The sequence below is a fragment of the Chrysemys picta genome, chromosome 6 (assembly GCF_011386835.1).
Source record: "Chrysemys picta bellii isolate R12L10 chromosome 6, ASM1138683v2, whole genome shotgun sequence".
NCBI lineage: Eukaryota > Metazoa > Chordata > Testudines > Emydidae > Chrysemys > Chrysemys picta.
In genome coordinates this window covers 80,443,091-80,464,205 of record NC_088796.1, presented here as the reverse complement: position 1 = coordinate 80,464,205, position 21,115 = coordinate 80,443,091, and the positions used below count along the sequence as shown (strand labels likewise).

At 39.6% G+C, this 21,115-nt stretch overlaps 1 protein-coding gene across 1 annotated transcript; it reads right to left on the bottom strand.

Moving 5' to 3' along the window:
- Nucleotides 1-365: 365 nt before the first annotated feature.
- Nucleotides 366-19,810, bottom strand: ISOC1 (isochorismatase domain containing 1). The gene is made up of 5 exons (XM_005303065.5): nucleotides 19,253-19,810; nucleotides 7,194-7,313; nucleotides 6,799-7,002; nucleotides 6,328-6,444; nucleotides 366-1,872 (listed from the first exon to the last, which is right to left on the bottom strand). Exons 1-5 carry the CDS (start codon nucleotides 19,688-19,690, stop codon nucleotides 1,726-1,728), a joined length of 1,026 nt encoding a protein of 341 aa, XP_005303122.3. The 5' UTR covers nucleotides 19,691-19,810; the 3' UTR covers nucleotides 366-1,725.
- Nucleotides 19,811-21,115: the final 1,305 nt, after the last annotated feature.

The following is a 21,115-nucleotide window of genomic DNA, read 5'->3' as shown; positions in this document are numbered from 1 at the left end:
GTTGATTTATATAAGTGGACTTTACTCTGCTATACAGCATGATTAATAAAGCAGCCCTCCCCCCCCCCCAAATAAGGTAAAAGTAGGTCAGTGATATGGAACAATGGCTTCTTCAACTCTTCCTTTCTTCTCCCTTTCCTGCCTCGAGCCACAAGAGTGGTGATCATTCTTCAAATTTTAGAGCACAAAATAAGTTATCTCAATAACATAAGCAAAGCTATTAGGCCACACTCTGCTCTTAATCTTTGCACCAAATTTCCATGACATCTATGGAAATTTTACAGGCAGCACAATCTAGAATAAGAGCTATGGTAAATAATAGCTTTTAGGATTCTCCATTCCACAAATACCACAAGAGTAAGAGAGACAGTAAATGTTAACATTTTATTTGCTTTAAACATATAAAGGTTATACAATTATTTTAGAGCCATCTTGTGGGGAAAATAAATCATTTCAAACAATACATTTACTGTAATTAGTTTTATACCCAAAAGAGCAGTGTTCAATATTTTGTTTCCATCTACTTAAAAAACAAACAAAAAACCACCTTAAAGGTTCTAAAGTTACATACTTGTTGTGATCATTATGTAACATTTTTTAACCCATTTGAACATGAAGAAGGTGCCTTCAAGAGGAACAATCGTGTTAAAGTTCCAGCTACAAAATATATAGCAACAAGTTACAGATGTCCCTTTTTAAATTACGCTTTTAGGCTAGATTCCAATCAAATTCCAACATCAGTGCTGCAGAAGTCTACAACAGACTAGAAAAGTTGATTATTTTTTTCAGGGCTTGCTTGGCTTAATGCAAAAACCAGATGGAGTTTATTAAATCTACTCATACAAGGATTAAAAAAAATCCAAGGACATTTCTAGAAATAATTAGCCTTTAGTAATTGAAACTGAAAGAGTTTAAGATTTTTTTTTCAATTTTAAATGCTAGTAGTCTCCCACTAGCTGTGAATTACTATAAACCAATCTTTCAGATCATCTCATTAACAAATTGACAGATTTCTTTATAATTTTGAAAGGGGCAGTGACCCAATGATTGCTTCCTGGAACCTGTAGTTGAAGTACAGAACATTAAAACAGGATTAGGGAGTCAAAAATCTGGAATAATCAACATAGTCCACTTCAGCCACCCAAAATAATTAAGCCTAGATTGTTGCTTGAGCTACTTGGCTTGTCTACTGAATAAGCAAAGCATTTAGCTTTTATTCTAAAAGACAGACAGACAAACAATGTAAACATGTAGACCATCTATTTTATACTATTGAAATTCTCTATTAAAATAGTTTAATTTATGCACAAAGTTAAAGCATATTATCACATCACATTTACCTCGATCAATACAAAACTGAAGCAGAATATCACAGTACACTTTTACAAAGTGAACAATCAAGAGAGATTTCACAGAAATGTGCACTTTTTGGAGAAGTGTAACAATCAGTGGATACAGTACAGACTAACAGGCACCTCTGTTAAGTTTTTTTTAAATAAATAAATCTGACAATAAAAGCATCTCATGGTACTCAATGTCTTTGACAGCTGTGATTAAACAGAACACACTGGCACCCAGACAAATATTTCTAAGGCAAGCACAAATACGCCAATTTTTAGTTTTATATTTCTACTGAAGCTGGTATGAGAGTGTGCACGCGTGTCTGTTTACAACTTTAGTTCTTCCTTAAAGATGACAATGTGCTGCTCTTTCAAAAAGCCCTTTTTATACTTTGGAAAGGAGCCCTGACTCTGGAGCACTTGCCTTAATGATGTTTTGAATTTCTTTGAATTTTGGATGATCTTTATCAGCTACCAGCTGCAGCAAGATGGCCTCACTAGTGGTAACTATTATTCCAGTGCGAGCGAGACGCTAAAAGAGAAAAGAACAGAGACAGAAAAAGGTGAGATCCTTGCAAGTGTGGATAAGCACATACAATATACCAAATGGAGAATACTTTTAAAATATTCACTAAACAATAAAACCTGTGCTGTTTTGCCCCCAGTATTTATGAATGGGAAGGATAAAACCAGGAGGCCGGTGAGAATTAAGAGGGGTGGGGGAAGGAGAAAGTCAATTCCATTTTATTATGGAATATTAGGGGGAAGGACAGTCTTGGATTAAAGCATTGTATTCAGAAGGGTTTCTTTCTCCAGTTCAGATCTTCTATGTGAATTTAAGCATGTTACTTCCCTCTACGTGAATGTTTTCCCATACATAAAGTGAGGATTACATGCCTTCCGACAACACAGTGGTTTTGAAAAGCTTATCTCATCCAGTTTTTAAAAATTTGAGATCCTCAGATAAAAGATGCTATGTAGGTAAGACGCATTATTATAAAGAAAATAAGTTAGCTGCTACTGAAGATGAATTTCCTTTTTCAGAGGTTGTTAGATACTATCCAATACCCTGTTCATGAGATTGCTGGTTCCAGGGCACAGTATAGTCTCGTGAAAGTAAAAGAGGAAGACTCTTTTACAAGCCTTAGCTGTTGACTGTAATTCACTCACATTAGTCAGACAGCAATAATTTTCATTAACAATGCAAAGCTTATATTTAGCCTGTATTGTGAGCAGTGGAGGAAAAAAGTACCCTAACCTATTATGAGGGGTTGGGATCTTTACCCCTTGGTAGCTAGATTAGGCAGTTGTGGGATAAGCATCCCTATATTCATATCCCCCACATTATTGTAGTAATCTTTGTATGAGGGAAATCACTATTTTTAGTTAAGCGTCATACCTTATGCAGTAAGCATGTAGTTTGTAAAACAATGGACAAATGCAGATTGTTTCCTTCAAGTTAATACTTTCTGCATGAGAACACGGCTGCAAGTTTTAATCTTAAATTGCAAAAAAGCAGTGCATTGTCCGCATATATAACAACTTTAATCCACATGACGGTCACACATATTTTAAATTAAACAGAATATGCATAGCACAGTTAAAGATTTTAAAATACATTACTGGTAATGTTTGGTAGAGTATTTCTCAGTGGAAATGTTCAGTATCTAACAACAACAGATACATTTTCTCTGGGTCATATACTTAAACAGATACAAGCAGCAAATGAAATAGCAGAATTTAAGCGCCAAACCGGTGGACTTGAGGCTCCTGTTAAAATCCCAAAATGATTATCAGAGCACTAACTAGTAGGAAAAAGTTACAAATGGAAGCTGGAATGGAATGAAAACTGGCTAGGGAAAAAGAGAAGACTCACTCACACTTAAAAGAAAACAAAAATCCTTATCCAAAAAATGCAAATGATAAAACACTACCAGAACTACATTTCAGAAGTATAGCTGAAATCTGTGTTCATGTCAGTAACGCATGTGTCATTAAAACAGAACAGCAACTGAGAGTGGGCTGTTAAATGTATTTCTGTAAGAGAAGAAAATGCTGAGGGTAAAATTCACCTTGTGAAGAGTTGAGGCATAATGGTCACTATCTTGTGGGCTTAAAGGGTTCTGAAAGTAGCATATGCAAAGGTATATGCCTCTTCTCTATAATGGCTAGTAAAAGTGTAAATGACCTAACCATTAGCTTTGCAGATCGCTTTTAGGAAACCATTAACCTCTTTAGCCCAAGAGGAGGAACTGTTTTTTCCATAGAATGGGCTATTAAATGTTTTGGGAAAAGACTTAGGACATGTCTACATGTACAGAGCTGCAGTTTCGCTGCTGCAGCGTGTCTGGTGAAGACGCTGTATGCCAACAGGAGAGAGCTCTCCCATTGGCACGATAAAACCACATCCACGAGCTCTCCCACTGACATAGCGCTGTCCACAGTGTCGCTTATGTTGGTGTAACTTATGTTACTCAGGTGGTGGTTTATTCACACCCCGAACAACATACATGCTGCTGACATAAGCTGTAGTGTAGACATAGCCTTAGGGCTTGTACACACTACCACTTATGTCGGCAACTTAACTGAGTACTTATATTTGTTCAAGCATAACAAAAACCTAACTTATTGTAAAACAATTTTCTTTTAGAGCTTTCTTCATGATGACAAAAATATCTCAACATGCAGGATTGAATTCTAAATGGGGCTACATGTATTTGTATATATATATATATATATATGAGAAGTAACAACAAAAGAGGAGACCATGGGATAAAAGTGGTCTTCCTCAGTTCTGGCTACACTCAGGTTTCATGCAGGATTCTCCTTGGTCAGAATATAAACATTACAGGGCAGTCACCATATATACCCCATCATGAGGAAGGAGTAATCTGCACAGAGTGGAGGAATGTAAACAGGGCTGAGGGCAGCAGAAAAAAAGGTTGACACTAACATTGGATAGAGTGAAGAACTATTCCTGTTTCATGCCAGAATGTGTCTCATTATACAGAGTACAATCATTCTGATGTGTATATGGGTCTAATTTGAAAATTTTAAATGCACTGTACACCAATAATTTAGAATCAAATTGTATTAAAGTATCTACATAATAGCTTGTAGTTCTATAGTACCCTCTACTAGAGGATCTCAAAGACTTGCAAGCATATCTGAAGCAACACATATTAATGAATTAAGTCTACCACCTCTCCTATGGGATAGGTAACTTTAACCTATAAATCCAGTGAAAGAGGGAAAAAATTGAAGGCTTTAAATATTTCTTCCTATGGTGTATTTAGTCTAAACCAGGGGTTATCAATTTTTTTGAAATCATGGAGCACATCTTAAGACAATCAGTTCCATGATCATACAACATTCCTGTACATGCCTTCCTGTTTTCTGGTCCCCATTTCCCCAGCCATGGTCCCTGGGGGGCAGCATTTAATTCCTCTCCCCTATAATATTAAGCAGCTGCCCTAATATAGGCTCTTCATAGCAACTAAAAGCTTGTAGAGGTGGCTGGAGTGAAGAGGAGCCAGTAACATGTAAACTGTCAGCTCTCCACAAAGAACCAGCAAGTGCTTTCTGAACTACATTTTGAGAACTGCAGACATTTACCCCAAACGCCTAAAAAAAAAAAAAATGTTATCTAGAACCAATTAATTTATCTCAAGTGCCCTTCTAGGAGTTTTGAGTGAGTGCAGCTATCTACTTTTTTTTATAATTATAATGGATCCATTTTGACTGGACAAAATCCAAGACTTGTCCAGGGTAATTCAAAATCTATTACAATACACAGAACTGTGATTTGTGTGTGCGCGCATGCACACATGAAAGATGTGCTGTTTGTTCTAAGCAAATGTACAGCAACAGCAAAACCACCAAAATTGTGGTTCTTTTCTTGCTAAACATATTAAGCAATAGTAATGCATTAGTTTCCAGAGGAGACTGTGACTTATTTTGCTGACAGTAGTCCTTGTGCGTCATATGCATTATGTGGCAGATTTCATTAAGCTCACACTTAATCAGAGTTACTGCATTTTTAGCAAATGCTCAATACTGTTGACTTTCCTTAAGCTCTAAAGTTTTATTAGACATAGAAGGGGTGCAACTCCTTTTTTGCTTCTATGTGACCGGCACAAAGTTATGGAATTATTGTTCATTTTAACAGTTTAATTTTCAACTATTCTGCTAAAATCCAGAGCAAAAATTCCCATGTTTAGTGCAGATACAGTTCTCTTTTCCATCTTGGATTTTTAACACAACAATTAAGCTTGCAAGCTAGTTAGAGTACTTGTTTTCCATAAAACCACCATGAAGTTGTGTATGAAATGCAGCTGCACTTTTAAAATTTTCTAGCTTTATGTATTGTCACTTCTGCAACATTTGTAACATATTCAGTTGGACTACCAGAATTTTTCTAATTGTGATAATGAAACTTTTTAAAAATATGGAATTTAAAGCTTTTTAGGCTCCTTAGAGGCAAATAGGAGTTTTACTGAATTTGCTGCTGCCTTTTTTTTTTTTTTTTGGCACATTAGAAGGCGCTTCAGAACTGAAACACACTTCAAAGTATAAAGGGGCAACAACAGTAGCATGCCGAGCAAAATACCATTCTGAACTATAAAAAGTTGTATAGTATTTTTATAGAGTTTCATAGAGAATTCGGTCTTACAAGGTTACCCAAGGGGCCACGAAAAGTCAGTAGTTTGTAGAATGTCTATCATTTCATGAGAAGCTCCCAAATTCTGATGTGATGTCCCCAACCCAGTGCTCTGCATGTAGACACGTCACCAAAATATTTAAGTTTTTTAAAAAATCCTGGCCCTCCTGTTGCTTGGTGACCTATTCTGTGGATGACTACATAACTAACACCTCTCACTGAGTTATTCACTTGCTGTAATGCTTGTGACTTTCTCAATGGTTTGTAACAATAAGAGAACCAAATATAGAACCAAGGTGTAGAAGAAAGTCTATCTATGCATGTTACCTCAAGAGCAAACATCCTGTCCATCATACTTCTTGATGAGGTGGCATCTGCTACAATGTGAACTTCCACACCTCTGCCAACCAATTCCAACGCTGTTTGCTGGATGCACACATGAGTCTGTCAGAAAAATACCAGCATTATAAAAGTATTTACAGGATTACCTGGAACTACAGTACAAGATTAAATTAGGGATCAATCCTATAATTTTCCTAAACATTAAATTACTAATTAATTCAATGGGAGTTTTGAATGCAAACTGCATAATTGCAAGATCTGACCTTGTAAACTCAATTTATAAGTATCTAAGTATCTTACGAGATTATCCGCTCTGAACAACTGAAATGATCACAAACAATTTAACCTTTAAGTGGTATCTGGACTATTACACAGCTTTCCGTAGACATCAATATATAGACACATTTTCAACCATACTACAGTAATAATACAGTACTATAACAAACAAGTACATACTTCTACTCCAAACAAGACAACACTGCGGACTCCAGGAATATCCGCTAAGGCAGCTTCTACTTCTGGCAATACCATAGAAAATTTTGTTTTTGGAAGCACAAGTTTAACTCCTGTTAAATCAATTTCTTGCACGGTGCTTCCAAGGCCTTTGGGATACTGTTCTGTCACAATGACTGGAATTCCTAAAATCCGTGCACCCTGGACCTGCAAGGAAAAACAAATCCACGAGAATAAAATAGTTATTTAAGCATGAGAGGAGTGAACGTATAGTATTTACATCTGGCCTCTATAAGACACCAGTAGTATCTGTGCATTGATGACAATTAGCAAAGATTTTTGTCGTTACTGCAGTGGGGGGGAGGGGAGGGGAGGGGGAGAAAAATTAGTAAACCTACCAATCGTTGTCCTACACTGATGATATCACCAAAATATTTGATAGCAGGTCTGAATCTTTCTTGCATATCGCAACAGAAGAATACAGTGCTTGAAGGTGTCAGGTTGCCTAATGTAGTTATCTGAAAACAAAAATACAGATTTAACATCACAGTTTTAATTCAATTACATTTTTAACTGATTATTAAAAAATAAGGAGATTTCTGGAATGGAAAATAGTTTTTAAAAACTCTGCCAAGGTGTGGGTTGAATGCATACTGAAGAACAACAAAATTAGAGGGGAAAGGATGTTTAAGGATTTTTTTATTTTGTTCATTTGTTTTTAAAACTAACATGTGGCAATCAATTAAATATTGACCCAGACATACAGCAGTGTTGCAGTAACCAACAGGAATCCACAGTTTTATCAAGTGAGAGATGCACTCAGGACAGTTTAAATACACAATGAGACTTGTATACTTTAAAATATAACTGCTAGTCACAGGATCTTGATCTTTTGACAAAAATATATACAATTCTGCAACCACAACTAAAGGGACATTACTTCATTAAACTTCTCACAAAACTGTTTTACCTACTAATGTTAAAATTTAAAACTTAAAAGTAATATAACTGAAAGTTTAAAATAAAATTCTCTTTCTATATACTTTGTATGTATTCATTTTCTTTGGTTCCACAGTATAGTGAATATCTCCTGTTTGTGTGGGCCTTTCACCGCGATAGATGTATAGCGGGACTCCCCAGCATAGCTGCCATCAGTGGAGCTGAATAAAAATAAAAATAATTTCCCAAGTTTCCCTTGTGTGGATTTTAGACTGAAAATAAATTAACTGAGGTTTTTCATGTATGTGAAAAAGACTAGACTATTAATGTTCACATAGATTTTGTATTTATTTTTAATGCAAATTTAAAAGAATCTTGCAGTGAAGTCTTCTAATGCGCAAGTCATCAACTATTTAAATATTACCTGGAAACTATACTAGTCGGATTGTTTGATAGTTCCTCATATACAAAAGGTTGATTTTAATATTTTCAAGACTTAGGTAAGAAACCCAATTAATCAAAAAATGCAGTATACTTAGATATTGCAGTTTTCCGTATCTATTTTTCTCTTTCATTGTTTATTTTGGCTACTTTTATACCTTGTACCTTTCTAGTAAGATCATTTTTAAAGGTTTACTTCAATTGTGACTGCATATATTGTAGCAGGAATTGGTTCGTTATTGCATGGCTGAACACAGGAGTTAAAAAGATTCAAAAGCTTTTTAAACAAACTCATTCATCTCATGTGCAATTGCCCATAATTTGGTTTTGCCTTTTCTTTTTTAAAAAGCTAAAAAGTTACATAAAAATATATTTCTTTATTGAGGTGCTAGTGCAGTAAAGAGTAAATGATAATACAAATGGAGAAGAAAAAGGTTCCTGTTCAGAAGATCTGGGATTGACAAAAGTACAGATAAAGGATGAGGAAAAAAAAATGCCACGTGAAAGTAAAATGTTTGGAAAAGTTATTTGTTTTGTTACTTCCAATATTTTTTTAAAAATGTGTGTTTTTAAAAATTTTGTTTAAATTGTAATGCAAGCTCAATATAAAGATCATGAGGTAAAAACATAGAAGCAGCGTTCTTAAATCTGGAAGAGGGGGAAATGCCAGATAATAAAAATTCAAAGGTGACCTGTGTTTGGGTCCCAGACTACATAATGGTGTATCACTAATCTGTAGGAAACACCTTGTTCATGTTTGATATTTCATGCAGAATTCCATATTGTTTTAGTTCCATGAACATGCTACACTCATTTAGGTAAATCTGTAACTTTAATTTTGAATTACACATAAAAGTCTACACTTTGACCCTGTGCAATAGAACTAATTTAGGTTTATTTTAAAGTAGTTTATAGTTGCGTAAGTAATTGTTCTGTGAATAGTGAAACATAGTTGGGCAACCTTTCATATAGTTTACTTTTGTAAAGATGAACAGCAAAGGAAAACCAAAATGTGTATGCATCCTTTTCTGCTTCTTTATGATTCTAAAAATTGCTTCAAGCTTTTTCTAAATATTTTTGTATTTCATCTTTCAAATATGAAATATCAAGACTGTTTGGTCCTCAATTCCTTCTCTTTGCTGGAGAATCTTGGCCAGATGTTTGTAAGAGGAATGGTGACGTTACTTGGGCAGCACCTCCGCTGCCAAGCTCATCAGACCCTCACCCTCCCCAATTTTCTCCATAACAGGGGTAGATATACTGATTCTTAATGGTAATATTCTAAATGTATAATGATTCCCCAAAGTTGATTTAGAAACAGAATATATGGTGACCTTTGTGAAATTAATGTGTGGTGTTAGTGCAGTCCACAGTGACGTAACACTTTATACAAATAGTAGTCTTACGGTATGTCTATGCTGCAATAAAATTCCCATGGTTGGCCTGAGATAGCTGATCCAGGCCAGGTAGGGCTGTTTTACTGCCGTGGAGACATACCCTCGGAGGCCAAAGCTTGAATGAATCTGAAAAACCAACTACTCTCTAATACTTAGGTCTTGTCTAGACTAGGATTTAAAGGTGTGTGTAACTTGATAACCTAGCCATTTTAAACCATATTCTAGGCAGGGATCTAGAAGTGGCTATTCTAGATGGGCCAAGAGAGCTGCATCAGGTTACAGTATCATGTGACATCAGGTCTTTTCAAGATCTTGCTGGGGACCACCTCCACCAAGAGAACAGCAAGAGCCTGATATTCCTAAAGGGGATTAGGGGAAGGAGATGGAATGAAGAATTAAAAAGGTTCATTGGTTTATTTTGTTTGGCGTTTTTTTCCTTACAGTTCAGCTTTTAAAATAGTATGTTTTATCAGCACTAAAATACAACAGTATGGAGGCTGGAGCCTTCAAACAACTGAACATATATTTCATGATTAGCAGCAGTGTAAGTTTGGCCACATTGTATTGGAATGCAGAGTTGGAAGGACCACCCGTAGGAGCAAGATGATCGCTTGTTTTACATGTCAATTTACTCTTTGTCCTCTGCAAATAGCACCAGTAGTGTAATGGACACTAAGGGCTGCACGAAGGCTAATTTCACATAGGTTACTATAATGATGAGTTTTTAAGACTATTTTTGAGGTATTGTAAAGCACTGTGATGTGCAGAGTTCTTGACTGGGTGATGGAAGAGAATAATGTTACAAAATAATGGTTTCTACATAAATGTCAAGGCAAAAACCAAAACATTTTTGCCAGCAGAAGACATTACTCTTGTGACAATATTCTGTTATAAATACTTTGTTTCTGTTATTACCATTTATAAAACTGGAAAGTCAAACATCCAAAAGCCAGGAAATGCAGAATGAAGGATGCTTGTGCATAGGCAGTATGATGCATAGTCACACTATTTCATCTTCCAGGACGCCCACATCCATCAGTGCATATAATGGACAGTGCTCAGGGAATGAGGCAATTGTTCAAGATTTCATTTTCTCCTCCTCATACAATGTGTGGTCCCAAGCTTTGTTTACTGTACACCATGCAAATTCTTCACTGAATACAGAATTATTAATTTCCTCACCGGCTTTTCTATTATATTCACTATATAGAAACATTATTGAATTTACCTTGACAACTTCCCTGTGAAATAGGAAGTAGAAGCTCCATTTTACAGACAGGAAATTGAAGCATAAAAATTGAAGCTGGCAGGGGGAGGGTTGGCAGAGCAGGCAGGGGCTCCCTACCCAGCTCCACATCCCTGCAGCTCCTAGGTGGTGGAGGGGAACAAGCGCCAGCTGCCGCAGCTACCACTGCCTGGGAACCGCAGCCAATGTGAGTTGCGGGGTGGGGCCTGCGGGTACAGGCAGCATGGAGGTCCCCCCTCCAGCCCCTCTACCACCTAGGAGCTGCTGGGCCATGACAGTGAGAGCCCCCCACCCTGAGGTAAATGTCCCCCCACACTCCCAACCCCCTGTCCCTAGCCCTGAGCCCACACACCCAAACTGCTGTTGCTGACCCAGGGGCTGCCCGACTCGGTAGCCCGCTGCAGAAGTCACGGAGGTCACAGAATCCACAACTTCCGTGACATACTTGCAGCCTTATGTATAACCACTGGCAGACAATTAAGAATTTGACTGGCTGACGCCCCATTTTGCATCAATGCAGCATGTCTACATTAGGAATTTACATCAGTGTATGTATACCAGTGTAAGTACACCAGTGCAAGTTTCCCTGATAGACATATCCTAATCTGAAGTGTGTAAAGTAGCTTTCAGAACAGAACATGCAGAGACAAAATTAATGCAGAGTGAGTTTACAACCTTCTGAACTTCGGAGAGATGTGGGAAGGAATTGAATATTTCAGTAAAAGAAACAATACAGTGTTGTCCCTTTTTGAGCATTAATTGGTATAGTAATCAAATTTCTCTTCCACTCCCCATGTCTAAATGTCTATCACAATTACAATGAGTTTATGGAAAGAGGTATCTGATTGGCTGATGATTAGGCTATGCATATGATAAAACTATACAAGTTAAGGAGTCAGCCATTTGTTGTTATTGGGGTTTTTCTAAAGTTGTTTTATTAAAATAAAATATTAGGGAGGGTGGTTGCACTAGACCAGTGGTTCCCAAACTGGGGTTCGTAAAATGTTACAGGGGATTCTCAGGAAAAAAAATCCCTAATGGCAGCCAGAGCGGTCCCTAGGTACCCCGGGAAGCATGGGGCCAGCAGCCTAGAGCCCCTGAACTTCCAAGAGCTAAGCAGATCAAAGCAAGCATATCTATCACACTGAGGAGATTGTAACTTCAAGACTCCTTATAAGAAATGGAAAGGGAGGTGGATATTTTTGGCTGTTTTTAAAATGAATAGGCAGCTAGTATTGTTTTTAAAATTATTATGAAGAACAAGTTTAAGCTTTGTTGTAACGTGCGTTGTTTGCCTGGACTGCTCAAGACCTAAATGTTTGTGTGGGAGGAACTCTTTGAGTTGGCTTCTTAAATCCCTTCATGCTTTTCACATCTGATACTCCTTGATGAAACATAGGAGCCTTGTCTTATAACAGGCTTATTCAAAGCAATACAAGCTACAAAAGTGAGATCTTGGATGAGTATTGCTGTTTTCATAATGTAATAAAAATACTAACATGATAAATAATAATTAATAAGAAATAGTGTGTAATAAGCACGTCACAAAAACAAGTTTTATATTTCTGAGATCACTGCTTTTATAATTTATACTCAGGTAAAGGAGAAAATCCCTGGAAATATTTATTTTTAGGAGGGGGTTCGCGATACTTGACATTTTAGTGAAAGGGGTTCACAGGTTGTTAAAGTTTGGGAACCACTGCACTAGACACCTATCGCACTCATGCTGATGAGGGACTTTTTTCTTTGTCTTGTGTTTCCTAGTTAATCTAAAACATGTAATTGTGATTGTATTAGACCAGAGGTTCCCAACCTGTGTGATCTGGGAGCACTGGCTGGTGGTTCAAGCAGAGCTGGCTGGTCACGTGGTGATGTTTCATTACCAGTTGCTAAATTACTTTCAGAAACAGCTAAGATACATTAAATACTGCTCTAATTTTACCTTTTCATCTAAACAATTACATGAAAAACCTCAGAGATGTAATGGCATCACCAATAAGAGTCTATGAGTCTATAAGAGGGCAGGCTGCCCAGGAGACTGCTACTGTACTAAAATGTGATCCACATAATGACAGCATTTGGAAAGTTTGCATTAGACTAAAATTGAGTAAGATGTATATGAGGTTTAACAAGAATGTATTACCAGATATCACAATACTGACTCTTCAAGGTCAAGATAAAAATTATGGCCCAGTTCTTCAAAGAGATGTGTGCAGGGATGTCAAGTTCAAGATAAAAGATATGGCCTGGCCCCGCTAAGAAGTGGGTGTGGGGGATCCCACTGCAGTCAATGGTTTCAACACAAGGCGCAACCAGCAGAAGTCTTTGCAGAAGTGAGGCCTGTACTTGTGGGGGAGGGAGTCTTATCTTTGTCATTAATGCCACCTTAAATTATTTAAACAAATCTTAAAATCCTGTATTTTTCTTGTCACTATATAGCTGCCTATTTTGTCTAACTCAATTTAAACAGAAAGACCTCATTGGTCAGTTTCATGGAAAGGACCTCATCTTTTCAACTCAGCAGTATAATGTCACTTTAAATTAACAATGGCTAGATGACTGCTCAAGATAGTTAAGACCAAAGTAGACTGTGAAGAACTTCAAAAAGATCTCACAAAACTAAGTGACTGGGCAACAAAATGGCAAATGAAATTTAATGTGGATAAATGTAAAGTAATGCACATTGGAAAAAATAACCCCAACTATACATACATGGGAGCTAATTTAGCTACAACTAAACAGGAAAGAGATCTTGGAGTCATCGTGGATAGTTCTCTGAAGACTCTACACAGTGTGCAGTAGCAGTCAAAAAAGCAAACAGGATATTAGGAATCATTAAAAAAGGGATAGAGAATAAGACGGAGAATATATTATTGCCCTTATATAAATCGATGGTACACCCACATCTTGAATACTGCATACAGATGTGGTCTCCTCATCTTAAAAAAGATACACTGGCATTAGAAAAAGTCCAGAAAAGGGCAACTAAAATGATTAGGGGTTTGGAATGGTCCCATATGAGGAGAGATTAAAGAGGCTAGGACTTTTCAGCTTGGAAAAGAGGAGACTAAGGGGGGATATGATAGAGATATAAAATCATGAGCGATGTGGAGAAAGTGAATAAGGAAAAGTTATTTACTTGTTCCCATAATATAAGAACTAGGGGCCACCAAATAAAATTAATGGGCAGCAGGTTTAAAACAAATAAAAGGATGTTCTTCTTCATACAGCACACAGTCAACGGTGGAACTCCTTGCCTGAGGAGGTTGTGAAGGCTAGGACTATCACAGGGTTATAACAGATAAATTCATGGAGGTTGAGTCCATTAATGGCTATTAGCCAGGATGGGTAAAGAATGGTGTCCCCAGCCTCTGTTTGTCAGAGGGTGGAGATGGATGGCAGGAGAGAGATCACTTGATCATTACCTGTTAGGTTCACTCCCTCTGGGGTACCCGGAATTGGCCACTGTCGGTAGACAAGATACTAGGCTGAATGGACCTTTGGTCTGACCCAGTATGGCTGTTATGACTGAAGTCTTTTTCTATCCCCAAACATACAGTAAATTTGGGGATGGAAAATAATTTAGAACTCTAGACACTCCTTCTGTTAATGTTTGTTCCACATAGTATGTTTTCTTGCCTAGGTTGGACTATATCAAATGATGAGGTTTCCATCACTTCCTTGGGAGACTTGGTAAATCTAATTAGACAAAGAACAGATACTAAGAGGGGTCTCTGACACATGACTAAAGGAAATACCAAAAATGCATAACATTCTGGGTGTAGGGAACGGTATTTACTAGGTAAAGCAGTGGTTCTCAACCAGGGGTATGTGTACCCCTGGGGATACATCAACTCATCTAGATATTTGCATAGTTTTACAGCAGGCTACATAAAAAAGCATTAGCAAAGTCAGTACAAACTAAAATTTCATACAGACAATGACTTGTTTATATTGCTCTTTATACTATACACTGAAATGTAAGTACAATATTTATATTCCAATTCATTTATTTTATAATTATATGGTAAAAATAAGTAAGCCATTTTTCAGTAATAGTGTACCGTGACACTATTTGTATTTTTATGTCTGACTTTGTAAGCAAGTCGTCTTCAAGTGAGGTGAAATTTGGGGGTATGCAAGACAAATCAGACTCCTGATAGGGGTACAGTAATCTGGAAAGTTTGAGAGCCACTGCGGTAGAAGGAGTCTGACCTGATAACCTGCTAGGGCACAGGACTCTATTATTAAGGCTAATTTATGAATAACATTCCAATAAGTATTGTCTGGTGATACAAAGAATAGCTGTATTCTGAATAATAAAAATTATTCATTTTTTACATTGTATTTCCAACTCATCCAGAATTTCTGCCTGACAGAGGAAAATTAATTGACTACAGCTAAAACCTGAACATTCCTCTCCATATAAAATTCACATTTTCATTATTGAAAAAATAGTTGACGTTTTAAAACCCCCTAAACTGGAAAAAGGGAAAAGTAAGGCAATTCTGTTCTGAATGCAGTCATTACAGCACGACTGGCATAAATCTCTGGTATGCATGAAGATATCTTACTATGAAAAACATGTACTATATCTGTCTAGCAGTCTGCCATGAAACCAGTGAGTTACTATCCTATAACTTACACTGGTCTACAATTTTTGAGAAGTCGTCTGCTTCAGAGATAAAATGTGCTATTTATTATGTATTTTGATGTGCTGAATTCAAATATGACAATTAAAACAACTGATTGGCTACTGTTTCTAAGATATTTAAGTTTTTACATTTTATGTCTATGTACATTGTGTAGATAGTAGAGTTTTAATCATAAATTGTAAACCTAGGTCTTTTCATGTGTTTATGGTTGCTTTACATGATAATATTTCACCTGTCCTGTTTATGTAACACTTTAAAAATCAGCAAAAGGGTTATATAAATAAAATTTATTATGAAACAAAAGGCAAAAACTATTATGTACATAGTTTAGTCCTATTCAGTGTCTACTCGGCGCTTCTTGGCTTGTCTCTTGTATTCATTAAATGCAGCATCTCTTCTCACTGTCCAGCAATAGTCTGCAAGCATTGATGGGCTCCATTTGCCCTGATAGCGTTTCTCCATTGTTGCAATGTCCAGGTAAAATCGCTCGCCGTGCTCATCGCTCACTGCTCCACAGTTCAGTGGAAAAAAATCTAGATGAGAGTGTAAAAAAATGTCTCTTTAGTGACATGTTGCAACCAAGGCTTTTGTATGCCTTGAGGAGGTTTTCCACCAACAACCTGTAGTTGTCTGCCTTGTTGTTTCTGAGAAAATTTATTGCCACTAACTGGAAGGCTTTCCATGCCGTCTTTTCCTTGCCACGCAGTGCATGGTCAAATGCATCATCTCAAAGAAGTTCACGAATCTGAGGACCAACAAAGACACCTTCCTTTATCTTAGCTTCACTTAACCTTGGAAATTTTCCACGGAGATCCTTGAAAGCTGCTTGTGTTTTGTCAATGATGGCCTTGACAAAGTTCTTCATCAGACCCATCTTGATGTGTAAGGGTGGTAACAAAATCTTCCTTGATTCAACAAATGGTGGATGCTGAACACTTTTCCTCCCAGGCTCCAATGACTGTTGGAGTGGCCAATCTTTCTTGTTGTAGTGGGAATCTCTTGCACGACTATCCCACTCACAGAGAAAACAGCAGTACTTTGTGTATCCAGTCTGCAGACCAAGCAAGAGAGCAACAACCTTCAAATCGCCACAAAGCTGCCACTGATGTTGGTCATAGTTTATGCACCTCAAAAATTGTTTCATGTTGTCATAGGTTTCCTTTATATGGACTGCATGACCAACTGGAACTGATGGCATAACGTTGCCATTATGCAGTAAAACAGCTTTAAGACTCGTCTTCGATGAATCAATGAACAGTCTCCACTCATCTGGATCGTGAGGGCTGCCGTCACACCATCGATGTTGTTGCAGGCTACAAGATCACCTTCCATGAAGAAGAATGGGACAAGATCCTTTTGACGGTCACGGAACATGGAAACCCTAACATCACCTGCCAGGAGATTCCACCGCTGTAGTCTGGAGCCCAACAGCTCTGCCTTACTCTTGGGTAGTTCCAAATCCCTGACAAGGTCATTCAGTTCACCTTGTGTTGTGAGGAGTGGTTCAGAGGAGGATGGGAGAAAATGTGGGTCCTGTGACATTGATGGTTCAGGACCAGAAGTTTCATCCTCTTCCTCGTCTGACTCAAGTGAGAATGATTCTGGTGCATCAGGAACCGGCAGTCCTTCTCCGTGGGGTACTGGGCGTATAGCTGATGGAATGTTTGGATAATGCACAGTCCACTTTTTCTTCTTTGACACACCTTTCCCAACTGGAGGCACCATGCAGAAGTAACAATTGCTGGTATGATCTGTTGGCTCTCTCCAAATCATTAGCACTGCAAAAGGCATAGATTTCCTTTTGTGTTCAACCACTGGCGAAGATTTGTTGCACAAGCATGTGTGGGGCCCACCTCTTGTCCTGATCTCCAATTTTGCAGCCAAAATAAAGGTGATAGGCTTTCTTAACCATAGTGGTTATACTGCGCTTTTGTGATGCAAAAGTCACTTCACCACAAACATAGCAGAAGTTATCTGCACTGTACACACAAGTACGAGGCATCTCTGCTCACTTTGGCTAAACAGAAATGTGTCCCTTTGCAAAATCAAACACTGACAAATAAGAGAGCACGACACTGTATGATTTCTACAGTTGATATAGGGCAATTTGTTCAGCAGAGTGATGTAAGCTTCGTTATGATTGCATCATCCATGACTTCTAGGAATAACATGATGCAATTCATATCATGTATGACGCAAAACCAGCTTCAGATTGCATCGTTCATTGTTTTGCCTAAAAAGCAAGTATGGTCCAAACCCAGTCATAGATTTAGTCATAGATCCAGTCAAAGATTTATTTTAGTTATTTCTGGTTTAAATTGAGATCCCTTCCCTTTATAACACACTTATCCTGCGCCATTCCCAAGTCAAGGGTCGTATATACTGACCCAATAGCATATCTTGAAAACTAGAGCCAATCAACAATTTTAAGCATCATTTTCGTTCTCAGTGACCCAGAATTAGTAAAGTTTGACTACATTTATTTCAGAAGCATTTTGGCTGTAGAGCAGTGTTATCAGAAGCAGGACTGAATATAAAACTGGGGACATGTAGTGAATGGTACAAAGTTCTGGCACAATAAAATTTGTAATTAAAAATTAATCTTTGTTTTCAATGTTGAACTCTGACCCCAACCTCAATTCCACCTTAGCACAAATTTAGTTGAAAGAAAGATTGCCCAGGTTGTCTATTTCAAATGACAAATGTTTACTGTTTTATGTATTGTACCACCTTTGGGGAAAATATGGTCTGATTCATTAAATATAAAACCAAGATTCAAGGGTGGCTGTAAGATACATGTGTTTCTGTGAAGTGCATTAGGTTACGGGCTTAATAATATAAATGCATCAGTATAATATAAAATGTAGGTTTGTTGTATTGCTTCCTCATGGATTTAGATTTTGCCTAATCCCTTTTTTTACTCTGCACTGAAGTTTCCCTCAGACATTGCAAATCATTATTACAATTTAAAAGACTGTCAGGAAATATGGCACTCTCAGATACTGCTATGCAATCATTTTTATAACCTGTATTCTATATTATGTCATTTTTAAAACAAAGACATTTATTGCAACATGTGGAAGCTCAGATTTCTTGAGGATAACTATATTTGTCATTTAATTGTTTGGGCAACAATAAAAGTGATAAGAGCTAATAAGTCGTATTCCTAAACTCTGGTCACAACTATGGACATAGAATTCTATGTATGCATGTTAAGAGAAATTGGGATTATATTCCTTCAACGTTAATTTTCCAAAAGAAATTTTAGAGCAGGTTACATAAGAGAAGGTGGCTACAGGAGGGGGTTTCAACAGCGTATGTGGACTTCAGAGAGAAGCAGACAGTGGGTGTGAAAAGGGGTGTGCGCCTGAGAGAAAGGTGGCTGGCAGGAAGGGCATTGGAACAATTTTTATAGTGGGGGTGCTAAAAGCCATTGAACAAAACTGTGAAGCGTGTATATAATGGAAACCACTTCAAGCCAGGGGATGCTGCCACACCCCCAGCACCCCTAGTTCCAGCACCAGGGGGGTGGGGTTTTAAGGAGACCTGAAGCGGGAAAGTCTTTAAAGGAATGGGCGGTGAGGGGGAACCCAAAGCGGGCCCCTGCAAGCTGAGAGATGCAGGGAGTGTATTCATGCAGACAGGGTGGGAGGCGTGCACCTCAGAGAGTGAGAGTCACCCCCGCGTGCTCCAGGGAGCCCGTAACTCCGAGCTAGACAGGCACAGAGAAGGCGGGAAGCTGTGGGACGGGAGCTGGCCCTAGCGGGGGTGGGTCTCACCTGTATCTGCAACGGCACCAGGCGCACTTTGCAGCGCTCGCTGACCACGAAGCCCTTGGGCAGGTCGATGTACTGGCTCCACTCCTCGGCGAAGAGCTGCACCACGAACTTGCGGTGCATGTCGAGCTGGTCCCCGTAGAGGCTCAGGAACTTCTGGATCAGCAGCTCGTAGCCGGCGCCGTGCGGCACGGTCGAGGGCCGGGCGAAGACCGAGAAGCAGAAGAGCACGGGCACCGAGCCGCCGCCGGGCCCGGCCGGGCAGCAGCCCCCGCCACCCGCGGGAGAAGCAGCCGCCGCCGCCGCCGCCATGTTCAGGGGCAGGCGCTCAGGCGCCTCCCTGCGGCCCAAGCCGCCGCTACTGCTGCTCCGCCAGCCACTCCCGCCCCCCGGGCAGACGGGCGGCCCCCAATCCCGGCTCCTGCTCCGCCTCCTCACCATGAGGCCCGGCCCTGGTGCCCCGCTCCCAGCCCAGCTGCGTCTACCCCGGCCCTAGGGCCCTTCACCCTCAGCCCGCTCGCTCCCAGCCTGCTAGGAGGAGCCGAGGCCCCTGTCTGGCTTGGCCGCGACGCCCAGCTGCTGAGGCTGCCCTACCGCTGCACGGCCCCCGAGCCTGCAAGAGGCTCCCCTGGGGCAGAGGCTGCAGCGACGCCGCACTCGCCTCAGCTGGGCTGCCCCGGCATCCAAGCCGCGGTCCCGGACCCGAGTGCAGTACCGGGCCCCACCATTAGCACGGAGAGGGCCGGGCTCTGTGAGACAGCCGCAGCACAGCGGTTCCTGTCACCCTTCCCGTGGGGCGCCTTAGCCAGGCACACTACAGTCGTGGCTGTTAAAGACCCAGTAACCAGAGCGGATGTTCGTGGCTCTCGGGCTGCCGCTGAGAAGGATGGATGCCCCTTACCAGTTAGCCATAGGCGCTGTTAAAAGACTAATCTGGAATTGCTGCCAGCACTGACTGCCCTGTGCTTGTAGAGTTGCCAACTTTCACACAGTAAATAAGCACAGCAACTTTTACAATAAGCCAAAAAAACAAGGCCAAAACAAGCCAATCTCTAAGAACCCCAACACTAAGGCTTGGTCTACACTAAACCCCCAAATCGAACTAAGGTACGCAACTTCAGCTACGTGAATAACGTAGCTGAAGTCGACGTACCTTAGTTCGAACTTATCGCGGTCCAGACCCGGCAGGCAGGCTCCCCCGTCGACTCCACGTACTCCTTGCGCGAGCAGGATTACCGGAGTCGACGGGGAGCACTTCTGAGTTCGATTTATCGCGTCCAGACAAGACGCGATAAATCGAACCCAGAAGTTCGATTGCCTGCCGCCGAACCAGCGCGTAAGTATAGACAAGCCCTAAGTGACTAGATCCCCGGGGTCTGCAGTCTGGGACTGTGGTGGGCCCATTGTGCATCCCTGACTCTTTACCCCCCTTTCCCCTGCTTGCCAGGAGCAGATGAAAGAAAAGAAGCTACAAGCCAAAACTAGCAACTCACAAGTCAATTAAGCCAAAAACAAACCCAATTTCTGGTTTGTTTGTTTTTTTTCCTGTGGGTTTGGCATGTCTGCATACTGGTGGTGGCCTATATCTAGCACCTATTGGTAGTGCCTAAAAGTCAATTTAGGCCTTCTTTGAGACTATTCCTATTTGGTAATTACTTCAAATGGATGAAGGTATTTCATTGAGTGAACACATCCTATGGAGTGCTGTAGGCATTAGATCTGATTACCAGCCAGTAAAGATAAGATTTATCATTACGTAGTGATACTTAAACAAACATTGTCCTTTATGTTTATCTTCAGTGTGTGCCTCAGAGAGGATTTGCTGCATGTTTAAGGCCTTAACCGTATGGAGACTGTAATAGTGTA